The following is a 15,000-nucleotide window of genomic DNA, read 5'->3' as shown; positions in this document are numbered from 1 at the left end:
CAGAAATGGGCATGGCCGGGCGTGAGCGGGGGTGTGGCCGACGTGAAGGGGGCGTGGCCGGGTGTGAATGGTTGTGAGGGGGCGTGGCCGGGTGTGAAGGGGGCGTGACCGGGCGCGGTCACGCAACAGACAGAGGGGAGAGAGATAGAGAGGGGAGAGGGATAGAGAGGGGAGAGAGATAGAGAGGGGGGAGAGAGAGGGGGAGAGAGGGGGGAGAGAGAGGTGGGGTAGAGAGAGAGGGGGAGAGAGAAAGGGGGGAGAGAGTGGAGAGAGGGGGGAGAGAGAGAGGGGGAGAGAGAGAGAGAGAGAGAGAGAGGGGGGGAGAGAGAGAGAGAGAGAGAGCAAGAGGGGGTAGAGAGAGAGGGGGGTAGAGAGAGGGGGAGAAAGAGAGGGGGGGGAGAGAGAGGGGGGGAGAGAGAGAGCAAAAGAGAGAGGGGGAGAGAGAGCGCAAAAGAGATGGGGGAGAGAGAGCGCAAAAGAGAGGGGGAGAGAGAGCACAAAAGAGAGGGGGAGAGAGCGCAAAAGAGAGGGGGGAGAGAGAGAGCAAAAGAGAGGGGGGAAGAGAGAGTGCAAAAGAGGGGGAAGAGAGAGAGCCCAAAAGAGAGGGGGAGAGAGAGCGCAAAAGAAAGGGGGGAGAGAGCGCAAAAGAGAGGGGTGGAGAGAGAGCGCAAAAGAGAGGTGGGAGAGAGAGCGCAAAAGAGAGGGGGGAGAGAGAGCCCAAAAGAGAGGGGGGGGGAGAGAGCGCAAAAGAGAGGGGGGAGAGAGAGCACAGAAGAGAGGGGAGAGAGAGAGCACAAAAGAGAGGGGGGAGAGAGAGAGCACAAAAGAGAGGGGGAGAGAGATCGCAAAAGAGAGGGGGGGAGAGAGAGAGCTCAAAAGAGAGGGAGAGAGAGAGAGCAGAAGAGGGGGGATAAAGAGAGGGAGAGAGGACACAGACAGGCTACTTGAAGACGCACTGCAGAGGTGCGGGCAGGTTCTGTGATAACCATTTCACCCGATCCAGCCCATCCACGCCGCCTGCACCCGAAATCAGCCATCGCAAGGGGGCGCGGGAGGAGGACGACTTTCCCCTTTCTTTTACATCAAACCCTTTGTATATTATTCGGATTTTTCTTAAAACAGATATTGTTACTGGGGATCCTCGGCCATGACCGAGCCCGATCCAAGAAAGTAGCTTGATGAGTGTCCAAAGTAACAGTGGAAGTGGTGGAAGTTTGGAGGGGACGCCATCTTGGTCCCAGCTCTCCACGTCCCCAACGCAGGGCTCGGCTTTCCTGCAGAATAGCACGCCACCTGGCAAGGCTAAAGAAGGTGCCATGGATGAGCTCCATAGCTTGGACCCAAGACGGCAAGAATTATTGGAGGCCAGATTTACAGGAGGAGTCAGTGGAAGTACTGGCAGTACCGGCAGTTGCAGTGTTGGGGCAAAAGCCTCAACAAACAATGAAAGCTCAAACCACAGTTTTGGAAGCCTGGGTTCGTTAAGTGACAAAGAATCAGAGACTCCAGAAAAGAAGCAGTCTGACTCTTCAAGAGGAAGAAAGAGGAAAGCTGAAAATCAGAATGAAAGCAGTCAAGGGAAAAATAATGGAGGGCGGGGACACAAAATAAGTGATTATTTTGAGTACCAAGCTGGGAATGGCACTAGTCCTGTCCGAGGCTTACCACCTTCTATCCGGTCGCCTCAGAACTCACATTCACATTCCACACCTTCTTCGTCTGTCCGACAAAACAGCCCATCTCCCACTGCTTTAATTTTTGGGGACCATCTTATTACTCCAACAAAGCAGTTATCATATAAACTTATCCAGACGGATCTTACAGTACAGAAACTTGCTGCCCTAGAAAGTAATAAAAACCAGGACCTGGAAAAAAAAGAAGGCAGAATAGATGATTTACTCAGGATAAACTGTGACCTTAGAAGACAGATAGATGAACAACAAAAAATCCTCGAAAAGTACAAGGAGAGGTTAAATAAATGCATCTCAATGAGTAAGAAGCTGCTTATTGAAAAGAGCACTCAGGAAAAGTTGGCGAGTAGAGAAAAAAGCATGCAGGACAGATTACGACTGGGACACTTCACAAGCGTTCGGCACGGAGCCTCGTTTACAGAACAGTGGACAGATGGCTTTGCTTTTCAAAATCTTGTCAAGCAGCAGGAATGGGTGAATCAGCGGAGAGAAGATATTGAGCGACAAAGAAAGCTATTGGCCAAGCGAAAACCTCCAACAACAAACAATTCTCAAACACCCTCTGCAATTTCTGAGCCAAAGCAAAGGAAAACTAAAGCTGTAAATGGAGCCGAAAGTGACCCTTTTTTAAAACCTAGTTTACCCCAATTGTTAACATTAGCCGAGTACCACGAGCAGGAAGAAATTTTTAAACTAAGGCTAGGACATCTGAAAAAGGAAGAAGCTGAAATCCAGGCAGAGTTGGAACGATTGGAAAGGGTTCGAAATCTACACATACGAGAACTTAAAAGAATAAATAATGAAGATAATTCACAATTTAAAGATCACCCTACGTTGAATGAACGATATTTATTACTTCATCTACTAGGTCGAGGCGGTTTTAGTGAAGTGTACAAGGCTTTTGATCTTTATGAACAAAGATACGCTGCTGTGAAAATTCATCAACTTAACAAAAGCTGGCGAGATGAAAAGAAGGAAAACTACCACAAGCATGCCTGCAGAGAGTATAGAATACACAAAGAACTTGACCATCCAAGAATAGTTAAATTATATGATTACTTTTCATTGGATACAGACACGTTTTGTACAGTGCTAGAATACTGTGAAGGCAATGACCTTGACTTCTATTTAAAGCAGCATAAGTTAATGACTGAAAAAGAAGCTAGGTCAATTGTAATGCAAATCGTCAATGCACTACGTTATCTCAATGAGATCAAACCACCTATAATCCATTATGATTTGAAACCAGGAAATATCCTTCTTGTTGACGGGACGGCGTGTGGAGAGATAAAAATTACAGACTTTGGCTTGTCAAAAATTATGGATGATGATAGTTACTGGGTAGATGGAATGGACTTGACCTCTCAAGGGGCAGGAACATACTGGTATCTTCCCCCTGAATGTTTTGTGGTGGGTAAGGAACCACCAAAGATTTCAAATAAGGTTGATGTGTGGTCAGTCGGAGTCATATTTTTTCAGTGTCTTTATGGCAGAAAGCCATTTGGTCACAACCAATCCCAGCAAGACATCTTACAGGAAAATACAATATTAAAAGCAACAGACGTTCAGTTTCCTGTGAAGCCAGTTGTAACCAATGAAGCCAAGGCTTTCATCAGACGGTGTTTAGCGTACCGCAAAGAAGATAGGTTTGATGTCCACCAATTGGCTAACGATCCTTACCTACTTCCCCACATGAGAAGATCCAACTCTTCAGGAAATCTACATATGTCTGGACTAGTTGCACCTCCAATACCCCCTACTTCAAGTATCATTTCATACTGATACTTGAACATAGCCTGGCATGACTGTACTTTTAAAAAGCTTTCAGGTGCAAAAAAAATTAAAGTTTTTCAACCCCGGATGAGTTTGAAGGTATTAGTGTTTTGAAGGTCTTTCTCTGTAGTGTTATTGATATGGTGAGAGAAGATGAATGAGACTGTGAAAAAAATTTACCTATTGACTCTAATGTAACAATACATTGGCTTCCATTTAATATGTGATCAACCGGTTTTCACTTTGTGGGTAAGGATTCAACTGTGTTTTCAGTGCCCAAAGTGGTAAGGATGATTACTTTGCAATATATTGCTTGGTGGCCAATGTTAAAATGATTCTGATTGTTGCACATTAAACCAGACTTGCTTCTATGTTCAAGCAAGAGTAAAATAATTGTCTTTTTTGGAGGGACATTGTAAATATTATTTGTAATACTAAACACAATTGGTTGATACTGGAGCGTTTTAGCATGAAGGGCATTTTTCATTATGTAATTAAAAAATAAATAAAAAGGAAAATCTATGATTAAAATATTGACTTTACGTTACAAGGGAACATGCACTGCCCACAATCATCAACACCTGTTTAATTAAACCAAAGCTAAGTAAGGGTGTTTTCACAATTTATTTGAAGAGAATTCCACTTTTCTTTATTTAGATATATTCACGTTTCAGAGTAAAGTTATGAGTAGATGAGCCATTTGTGCTCTTGATTTTAGTTCTATATTGGATCATTCCATCATGAAAAATGTAATTATTTTGTTGTTTTATACACATGGTGTGCATACAGTAGGTACCAAAAGCAAGCAAGACCTAATATATAATGTTCTATGCAGGATAATGACAAATTCCCTTCTAGTCTAATGTATATTGTTGTACAGATGTCATTTGTTAATGTATTTTCAGCAGCTTTATTTTTTTTTCCTGTACAAATAATTAAAGTATGGCTTTTTCTAATTTGAATATTGAATATTTTTTTTTTAATTCTCCTTGATGGCGCTTTTATTTGCTGCTAAATAACATTGCTCTTATTTCCGCAAAACAATAGTCGCCCCATTTAATGGAGCATATGACTGGTAAAAACCTGGACTATTCATTAACAATCAAGCATGTCTGACGCATCTGTAAAACAGTACTGTACGCCTGTTTATTATGCTCTGTTATTGGGGCATGTTAATGATAGTAAGGAATTTTTTTTGGTTATTTTACTTATTTGAAAGGTTGTATAATACATAAAAAATACTATATTTCTCTTGGCTTAACATGGTGTTAGAATGAGCCCCTTTTCTAACAGCCTTGTTAGCTAGAAACTATTTTCTAGGATGCTGATTTTCTTTACTCTTCAGATGAAAGGAGACCCTTCAATCGCAGAATACGCAACCATGCACTGTTGCAAGAAGTTGCTCTTTTTCTGTAGCATTAAATGGAGTATTCCTTAAACTGTCATTCATAATGTATAAAAAAATAAAAACAAAAAAAAATTGTAATTTTGTTCATGTTACAAAAGGGGAGGATGTATTAACACAGGTTACCATTTGATATTGTACAGTTAACTGTGGCTCTTGTTTATGATGTTGCAAGCTATTTCATTTTTTCATTGTACATAAATATACATTAACTGTCTCTTTACGATGCTGCTGAAATTGTAGAGAATGTAGCCAAAACAGTAATAAACAATGAAAGTTGAAATTTCAAAAAAAAAAAAAAAAAAAAGAGAGGGAGAGAGTGCACAAAAGAGAGGGGGAGAGAGAGCGCAAAAGAGAGGGGGGAGAGAGAGTGCAAAAGAGAGGGGGAGAGAGAGCGCAAAAGAGAGGGGGGTAGAGAGAGAGCTCAAAAGAGAGGGGGAGAGAGAGAGCAGAAGAGGGGGGATAAAGAGAGGGAGAGAGACAGCAAAAGAGAGGGGGAGAGTGCACAAAAGAGAGGGGGGAGAGAGAGCGTAAAAGAGAGGGGGGAGAGAGAGCGCAAAAGAGAGGGGAGAGAGAGCGCAAAAGAGAGGGGGGAGAGAGCGCAAAAGAGAGGGGGGAGACCGCAAAAGAGAGGGGGAGAGCGCAAAAGAGAGGGGAGAGAGAGAGCACAAAAGAGAGGGGGAGAGAGAGAGAGCGCAAAAGTGAGGGGGGAGAGAGAGCGCAAAAGAGAGGGGAGAAAGTGAGGGGAAGAGAGCGTAAAATAGAGGGGGAGAGAGAGTGCGCAAAAGAGAGGGGGAGAGAGAGAGTGCATAAGAGAGGGGGGAGAGAGATAGTGCAAAAGAGAGGGGGAGAGAGCGCAAAAGAGAGGGGGAGAGAGAGCGCTCAAAAGAGAGGGGGAGAGAGCGCAAAAGAGAGGGGGAGAGAGAGCAAAAGAGAGGGGGGAGGGAGAGAGAGAGAGCAAAAGAGAGGGGGAGGGAGAGAGCGCAAGGAGTGGGACCGCTGTACTGCAAAAAATGGCCCATGTGAACGGGCTTTAGGACTAGTACACAATGAAACATTAAGTACAACAGATCACATATGGCATCATAAAAAGAGAGAAGGAGAGAGAATAGATGCAACACATATGGAAAATAATGAGTACACATCTATACATTTTAAATACATGTTAGTCTGGGAAAGCTCTGCATGGGCAAAATGAATGAATGAATTATTTTAACATTAAGACACTTATATGACCTAAAGAACCATATTATAGTACAAAACCCATCAAAGTCAAGCAGAGAGGGAAACTCTTAAATCCCTACAAGAAAACCAAAATGTGCTCAAAAGGCAGGCTGACAAAGGAGGAATGACAGTAGTTTTGGACCGTGAGCAATATATAAAAGAAGCCAAACACCAGCTTAACAATTAAAATGACTACCTGGTATTGAAAGGTGATCCGACTTCTCTCTTTCAAAGAGAATTAAAACAAATCTTGGATGATGGTCTGGAACAGGGGGTCTTAGACAAAGAAACAGCTACATTCCTGTTAGTAGATAACCCTAAGGTCCTTCTGTTTCACCATTTACCCAAGTTGCACAAGTCACTACATAACATACAGGGATGTCGCATAGTGAGTGGGATAGACTCCTTATTGTAGCTCTGTCCCTCTGGCTAGATGCGATTCTGCAAAAAATAGTCAGTACTCTCCCATCATACATCATAGACACCAAATATGTACTGAATGAGATTCCTCTTTGCATTGGAGGAAGGGTTTTTCCTTGCTTTTGATAGATGCAGTGTCTCTGTATTCTTCTATACCCCACGATAAAGGCATGGGGGCATATTTATCAAGCTCCGAATCGACAGCAGTTATGAAGCAGCGGCTCTGAGCAGGCGGACAGACATCGCCATAAAAAAACCCGATCGAGTACTATCGGGTTGATTGACACCCCCTGCTGGTGGCCTATTGGCCGTGAGTCTGCAGGGGGCGGCGTTGCACCAGCAGCTCTTGTGAGCTGCTGGTGCAATGATGAATACGGTAAGCATATTTCTCGCCGTATTCAGCGAGGTCTGTCGGACCTGATCCGCACTGTCGGATCAGGTCCGACAGACCTTGATAAATATGGGCCAATGAAGCCATATGTTTCTTTTTACAGTATTTTTCAGACTTTACAGAATCATTCAAGATGTTTGTCATCAGAGTAGTGGCGTTTTTACTTACTCATAATTTCTTTCAATGTGATGGGGAGTTCTATCTCCAAAGATGTGACACAGCCATGGGAGCAAAATTTGCTCCCTCCATTGCCAAATTATATCTGGGCTGGTGGGAGTTTTTCCACATCTTTGGAGATAGAAACCCCTACAGATCACACATTACTATCAATAAATGCTACATAGATTATCTTCTCTTGATCTGGTCAGGATCAGAAGAACAAATAAAACCATTTGTAGAGTGGCTCAATAGTAACAAGATCGGCCTTCGATTTAATTAAAATAACAAATAGATCAATTTTCTTGATCTAACTCTCCTAGGTCAGGAGGATGGTAAACTTGACTCTACAGTGTATCAAAAACCGATCGCAGGCAATTCCTTACTTCATGGGACCAGTTGCCATCCCAATCATGTACCATTTGAGATTGCAAAAGGAAAATGTATACGTCTTAAGTGCAACTGCTCTGAATCACAGGTATTATTGTAAAAAAGCAGCAGATCTAGAGAAAAGATTGAATGAGATGAGATATACCAGTAAGGCTATCAACCAAGCTCAATCAGGGGTGCAGTCTATATCTAGGGATAGTCTACTCAAGGACGCCAATAGACACTGTAACCAGACAGCAGGTGTAACATGTGTTACTGGACATAGTGCCCAATACACAGAGGTATGTTATATTGTGCGTAAGCATTTTTCCATTTTGGCAGCAGATGATCAGCTGGTGGATTTGGTCAAACATGGTTTGAGATGTATCTACAGGAAGAGTCCTACTTTGGGATCTATTTTATCACCCACTTTGCTCAAATCCACGAAGACTGGTAGCAGCTCATGGCTAACCCATACAGGGATGTATAAATGTGGTCACCACAAATGTAATCCCTGTGAATATGCACAAGTAACCAAAACCTTCACTTCAATGACAACTAACAAGAGATATGACATAACAGTTTTAACTGTACTGCCAGATATGTGGTATACTTGATTAATTGTAGCCAGTGTAAAATCCAATATGTAGGACTCATGACTCGAGATGTGAATAGCAGAATTTAAGAACATTTTTCATCTTTTAAAATGAATATATCATCTACCCCTTTGGTTCACCATTTTGGATCTTTTCATCCTGGTGATTTGAGCACAATTTCTTGGTGTGCCATAGAGAAAGCAAAGAAACCCAAAGACCTTGATCGTTTACTTGCTGAAAGGGAGGCATATTGGATATTTACACTCGGTACTAGGATACCATTGGAATTAAACTCCTGTTATGACATCATTAATCATTGGGAGTAAATGTGTGCAGGTCAGACATAATATCACTATACCACTTTACCCAGCATCATTATGTTTAAGGCTACAAATTCTGGATTTCTCTATTAGAAATAAAATTTCAATTGCATTTATATATTGAGATGCAAGAACTTTCCATTCATATCAGAAGTTTCTGACACTGAGTAATGTTTTGTTTAATATTATATGGTATGTATGTCTTTAAAATTGTTATCTATGTTCTTCTTAACGATTGGTTGGGTTTATAACAGTTTAACTTTGATAGGTTTTGTACTATAATATGGTTCTTTAGGTCATATAAGTGTCTTAATATTAATATAGTTCATTCATTAATTTTACCCATGCAGAGCTTACCCAGACTAACAAATATTTAAAATGTATAGATGTGTATTAATAATTTCCATATGTGTTGCATCTATTCTCTCTCCTTCTCTCTTTTATGATGCCATATGTGATCTGTTGTACTTGATGTTTTATTGTGGATATACAAATGTTCACCATTGAAAACATGCTTCCATCTTTCAGTACTCCGTTTGCTTATTGCCTAGTAGTTCTTACAGCTTATTTTTGCTTTGTAACCAATTATGTTAATTAGCCATGCAGTTTTCAGTTTTTAGAATATGTAGCGTCTTATGATTGTCCTACCTCATGTGGGCATATCAATGTTTTAACGAATGAGGTAGTTTCTTACCCTTTTTAAACAAGTGTACAACTCAGTCACAGTAGGCTATGACTATGGCTAGAGGCCGAAACGCGTAAGCCGATTTGTGCTACGCCCAGTATGTGTGCTACAACCAGATTGCTTCACCTTCGTTTGTTTTTTTAATCACTTTGGGATGTGAATAAAGTTGTGGATATGTTTTTACTGCAAGACGACTCCTCTTTCTTTTGGCATTTTTACCATCATCTGTCTAGCATACTATTTCCTCCTCACACAGAGCAGGTGATACTGATGACCCATTGGACAGAATCACTGATGAGTCACAGGTCACGTGGTGTGACATTGCTGGTGGTGAGTAAGTTAAGTAGATGAAAACATGTAAAAGCATAGTTATGCAATATTTATATTTAATAAAGTGTTATACTGTGTAGTTACTGTAAATATTTCACATTCAAATGTTCTTCACATGGGGGAATATGTTCTAAGCATTTTTAAATAGATATATATATATATATATATATATCCCATTTGTATCTGCACTCACAATTCAGCTGAATCATCAACCAGGGTGCCAAAGTTAATATATCAGTAGGTTTTGGTCTGATGAAGGGGTCTGCGAACCCTGAAACATTACCACTAAATAAATAACTATTATTTTAACTAAATCCAATGAGTGTCATTAGGGCCGCGGACAAAGGTGGAACCATTGTCCTGCTAGATAAGAGTGCCTTTATAGCAGAGGCTGAGAGACAGCTATGCAATCCTGAGGACTACACTAGGTTGCCTGGAGATCCTACACGCATCTACCAGAAACAATTGGCCTCCCTTGTAGATGATAGGGTTGAATGTGGTTTTATTGATCCGGATACAAAGAATTATCTTCTTGTATCTAACCCCACAATCGCTACTTTTAACCATCTACCAAAAGTCCATAAATCGTTAGAAAATGTACAGGAGAGGCCAATTGTGAGCGGCATCGGCTCCTTACTAGAACATCTGTCCGAGTGGCTGGACAATATCTTGCAGCCCATAGTGGGCACCCTGTGGAGCCATTTGGCAGATACCAAGCATGTGATTAATCTGCTTAGTGGTATCAATTGGAGACCAAACTACAGGTGGCTCACTGTGGATGTAAGATCCTTGTACACTTCTATACTGCATGCTAAGGGCCTGGAGACTATATGGTTCTTTCTAGACAGACATCATGGTGGGGACCCTGACTTTGTGGATTATGTGGTGGAGGTTACCAAATTCCTCCTCACGCATAATTATTTCAAATTTGGGGGGAGTTTCTTTCTCCAGAGGCGTGTGACGGCAATGGGGGCTAAGTTTGCCCCCTCCTACGCCAACCTGTTTATGGGTTGGTGGGAGTTGTCCCACGTCTTTGGGGAGGAGAACCCCCACAAAGGCGAAATTGCTTGGTATGGTCGCTATATTGATGACCTGCTCTTTATCTGGGAAGGGTCAGGCACACATCTGATTGCTTTCATTGAGAACCTTGATAACAACAGTATGGGTATTGGCTTTACTTCATAGGTGCAACCATCTGTGACGAAACCAATCTCACCACTGTACATTGGAGGGCCTGTTATAGAACATTCTTTGGGCTGGAGGTACATGGGCTTAAGGATACCCAGAGACTGCATGGAAATATGGAATTTTATATGCTGGACACCCCATGTACTTTCATAACTCTGTCTTATGTCTATGTCACCCTGTATCCATAAATACAGGATGGGTACAGGGTGTGAGTGCACCTTTTGGGAGCAATTGTGACTCTATAAACCAAGTGGGCATAAAAGACTTTATAGCTAATAAGAACTGTTCCTATATTCTGTAATAAGATGTATTCTATGTATGTTTCAGATCTGATTGTGTCTCAGGAGTCTGTCTGGGTAAACTGATTGTGTTGTGTGTGATTATGTTAACTAGACTGGCCAATATCAGATTGTCTGAGTAAACGTTCTTTCCCAGTAAATTAACTTAATGTGTTAATCTGTTTTACCTGTGAATAGACAATTGTTAGAGGTTTGATGCATTGTTCATATGTTTGCTTTACTGTTAAACCAATGCCCTCTGTAACCTGAAGCCAGGGTGTATAAATCTGTGTGCTGCCTTCAAATAAAGTAGTCATTCTGCTGATATCTGTTGGACCCTCACCATGGAGCTTTGACTCATGTTTGGGGGGAGGGAGTGGGGAAATTTACTGTATGCTGCCTGTGCCTCTGCCCTTTTATGCCAGGGTGGTACCGTAACAATTGGTGGCAAGCGACGGGATCGTTCCCACAGCCAGAAGGACAGCTACAGGAGACACCATTCCCTGGATTTACAAGTTGGGGGCAACGCATGTGCCAGTACAGCAACCCTAAAAGCAACAGAATGGAACCAGCAGTGTTATACGAGGAGGAGGACCTGGATGGCCGGGATGCATTAAGGAAAGGTATCTGGTACCAGGCCCTGGATAATGTACAATACCAGCAGGGTAAGAGTCTCCCCAGTGAAGAGCAGCGGTTGCAGAAGCAAGTGGCCCTGCGGATGCCATTCCTGGGAGAGCAGCCCCTGGAGGAATGGGTGAAGGAACTAGAGCACCGGGTATGGCAGGAGCTATGGCTGGAGGATGCCTACCAGGCACTCTGGTGGTATATGGCACAGTATATACCCTGGACAGCCGAGCATGACAAACCAGAGGGAGAGGAGTTTGATGGTCCTGGCTTGTTATGGGAGTCCTTTGCAGAGCCTGACTTTGGGAGCCCTGCGCAGACCAGACTTCAGGACATTTTCTATGAGAGGGAGGCTAGGCATGACTGGGCTGACCCCCATGAGGTAGAGCAAGACCTGGCTCACTTAGCAGCCCTGGAGTGGGAACTGGAGCAGGACTACAGAGATCTCTTCCACTCCATTGGGAAGGCTCAGCAGGACAGCAAGGTGAAAGACCCAGACCCATTCAGCTGGGAAGATATTGTGGAGATTTACTGGGAAGGACCCCAGGTGGCCGGTGGAGATGGGACCGAGGTCTCTCCACCGGTCCTGCAGGGAATTGGGAGCTCAGACTCCATTCCCCAGCGGCAGGCTGAGTTACAGGGGGCAGAGACAGTTGGTCCTGTCCCCCAGCAGCAGAGGAATATGCAGGGAATTGGGAGCCCAGACTCCATTCCCCAGCGGCAGGCTGAGTTACAGGGGGCAGAGACAGTTGCTCCTGTCCCCCATCAGCAGAGTGAGATGCAGTGGATTGGGAGCCCAGTCTCCATTCCCCAGTGGCTGGAAGTATGTATGGGAGAGGAGCTTGTTACCCCCTCTCCCCAGCGGCAGCTTAACGCACCAGGGGGAGACAGTAAGCCCCACAACCGTGCAGATGGGACCGTGGTCTCTGCACTTACAGCACAGGGGGTAGGGACAGTTGGTCCTGTCCCCCAGCAACAGGGCTGTTTAGCCAAAGTTGGTCTCCCCCTCCAGCAGCACAGCTATGTATCCAAAGGGGAGACAGTCGGTCTCCCCCTCTAGCAACCAGGCTCCCACCAGGCTACTTCCATGGTAGTGCTGGCACCCGGACAGAGTACAGCTGGTCTCTGCCCACCTCGCAACCCACCAATTCAGCGTACCAGTCCCCCACACAGCTGTGGTGAGGCACCTGGACATGGACAAGTTTTCCCCGTACTCAGGTGTAGTAACCATTTATTGTGGGTGGGCTGTACTACTAATTGTGTTTTATGGGTGGGTTGCTGGACTAACCAGGGCACTGACCGGCAGGAGGTCAGATACCCTGTTAGTCTGTTTGGAAAAGGGGAAAGATGTGACGAAACCAATCTCACCACTGTACATTGGAGGGCCTGTTATAGAACATTCTTTGGGCTGGAGGTACATGGGCTTAAGGATACCCAGAGACTGCATGGAAATATGGAATTTTATATGCTGGACACCCCATGTACTTTCATAACTCTGTCTTATGTCTATGTCACCCTGTATCCATAAATACAGGATGGGTACAGGGTGTGAGTGCACCTTTTGGGAGCAATTGTGACTCTATAAACCAAGTGGGCATAAAAGACTTTATAGCTAATAAGAACTGTTCCTATATTCTGTAATAAGATGTATTCTATGTATGTTTCAGATCTGATTGTGTCTCAGGAGTCTGTCTGGGTAAACTGATTGTGTTTTGTGTGATTATGTTAACTAGACTGGCCAATATCAGATTGTCTGAGTAAACGTTCTTTCCCAGTAAATTAACTTAATGTGTTAATCTGTTTTACCTGTGAATAGACAATTGTTAGAGGTTTGATGCATTGTTCATATGTTTGCTTTACTGTTAAACCAATGCCCTCTGTAACCTGAAGCCAGGGTGTATAAATCTGTGTGCTGCCTTCAAATAAAGTAGTCATTCTGCTGATATCTGTTGGACCCTCACCATGGAGCTTTGACTCATGTTTGGGGGGAGGGAGTGGGGAAATTTACTGTATGCTGCCTGTGCCTCTGCCCTTTTATGCCAGGGTTATACCGTTACACCATCTAAAGTTAATTTTTTGGACAAGGATGGAGGTTTACCGCAAGCCAATTGCGGGTAATTCACTGCTCCATGCATCTAGCTGTCACCCACGAAGAGTATTTGGAGGTGTGGCTAAGAGCCAATTCATCCGCTTAAAAAGAAACTGCACAGTTTCATCTGTGTATGAGAAACAGGCGGATTACTTGGCCCTGAGACTCAAAGAGAGAGGCTACAGTCTCCACACTATAGGTGTAGCCAGAAAAGCAGTTGAAAGAATCCCCAGGGACAAGCTACTAAGCCAGAATAGAATCACTGGTAGAGGAGTAAATAAAACTGGCCCCTCTATTACTAAGGTTACTTTCATTACCGAATATTCAAGACAGTATGGAGAAATTTGCCAAATTATAGGCAAACACTTCAAACTCCTGGTAGCAGATGATGGTTTGATTGATACGGTTGACCAGGGAGTTAGGTTTGCCTATAGGAGAAATAGGACAATTGGTAATATTGTAGCTCCTACCAGGATTAAGACCGAAAATCCCAATACCTCTTCCTGGCTCAGGTGTATGAGCACGTTTAGATGCCACTTTCACACCTGTGTGGCATGTGAGAAGGTGAGTGTGGGAGATTCATTCAGCTCATCTGTAACAGGAGAGGTATTCAGGGTCAAACACTGCTTGAATTGCAGGCAAACCTACATTATATATGTCATCACTTGCAATGAGTGTTCTCTCCAGTACGTAGGACTTACGACTAGGGAAGCTAGAACACATATTAAGGAACATATGTCGGACATCAGAGCAGGTACATTGTCAACACAACTAGTTAGACATTTTACTGAAGTACACCACAAAAGTTTAAGGTCCTTAACGTGGACCATTGTTGACAAGGTATTCCCTAAGAAAGGCCAAGCCGACAGAACACACAAGCTAGGGGAGAGGGAGGCCTTCTGGATTTTCAGGTTGAGAACCAGAATTTTAGAAGGCCTGAACTCTGAGTTTGATTTGATAAATTTTTGGTTGGTTTAGTGCTTTATTTTACTTTTTGTAGCATTTTTTTATGTTACTATATTAGCACACTGATCTATAATGCCTGATATATACCTCTTTCCCTATGAATTGGAATTCACTACTCGGCCTTATCTGCCATTTCTACTTCAGTGGCTGCACAAGTGGTTGTCATTCATGTGGCATATGCAACTCGTGGTGTGGTGGTTGCTATTCTACATCAATTCTCTGACACTATCCTCTGGTCACTTCCTGTTTTATCTATGTATTTATACACTTATGTGTTTATCCTTGAGCTGATTAACTGGTTGTTTATAAATACACTTCTATATCAGCCCATCATGTCTCGCTATGTATATATCTCTTTTATCCTTGCTTTTTCACATTTCCCTGTTCTGTGTTCTCTTCTGATTTTTCTTTATTTTTCTTTATTTACCGTCTTAACTGGCGCTTTGATTTTGTCTAAGAGTTCCTCAATTTTGGTTGCCTTGTTAGAGGGGTGTG

The 15,000-nt window shown here is 43.1% G+C and overlaps 2 protein-coding genes across 2 annotated transcripts in view; one reads left to right on the top strand and one right to left on the bottom strand.

Moving 5' to 3' along the window:
• Window positions 1-15,000, bottom strand: part of LOC128655763 (vomeronasal type-2 receptor 26-like) — a 62,216-nt gene that overhangs the window by 26,969 nt on the left and 20,247 nt on the right. The window lies entirely within an intron of this gene.
• LOC128655834 (serine/threonine-protein kinase tousled-like 1) lies at window positions 1,123-4,380 on the top strand. The gene has a single exon (XM_053709393.1). It carries the CDS (start codon window positions 1,179-1,181, stop codon window positions 3,471-3,473), a length of 2,295 nt encoding a protein of 764 aa, XP_053565368.1. The 5' UTR covers window positions 1,123-1,178; the 3' UTR covers window positions 3,474-4,380.

The sequence above is a fragment of the Bombina bombina genome, chromosome 4 (assembly GCF_027579735.1).
Source record: "Bombina bombina isolate aBomBom1 chromosome 4, aBomBom1.pri, whole genome shotgun sequence".
In the NCBI taxonomy this organism is placed as follows: Eukaryota; Metazoa; Chordata; class Amphibia; order Anura; family Bombinatoridae; genus Bombina; species Bombina bombina.
This window is presented reverse-complemented; position numbering and strand designations above follow the sequence as displayed.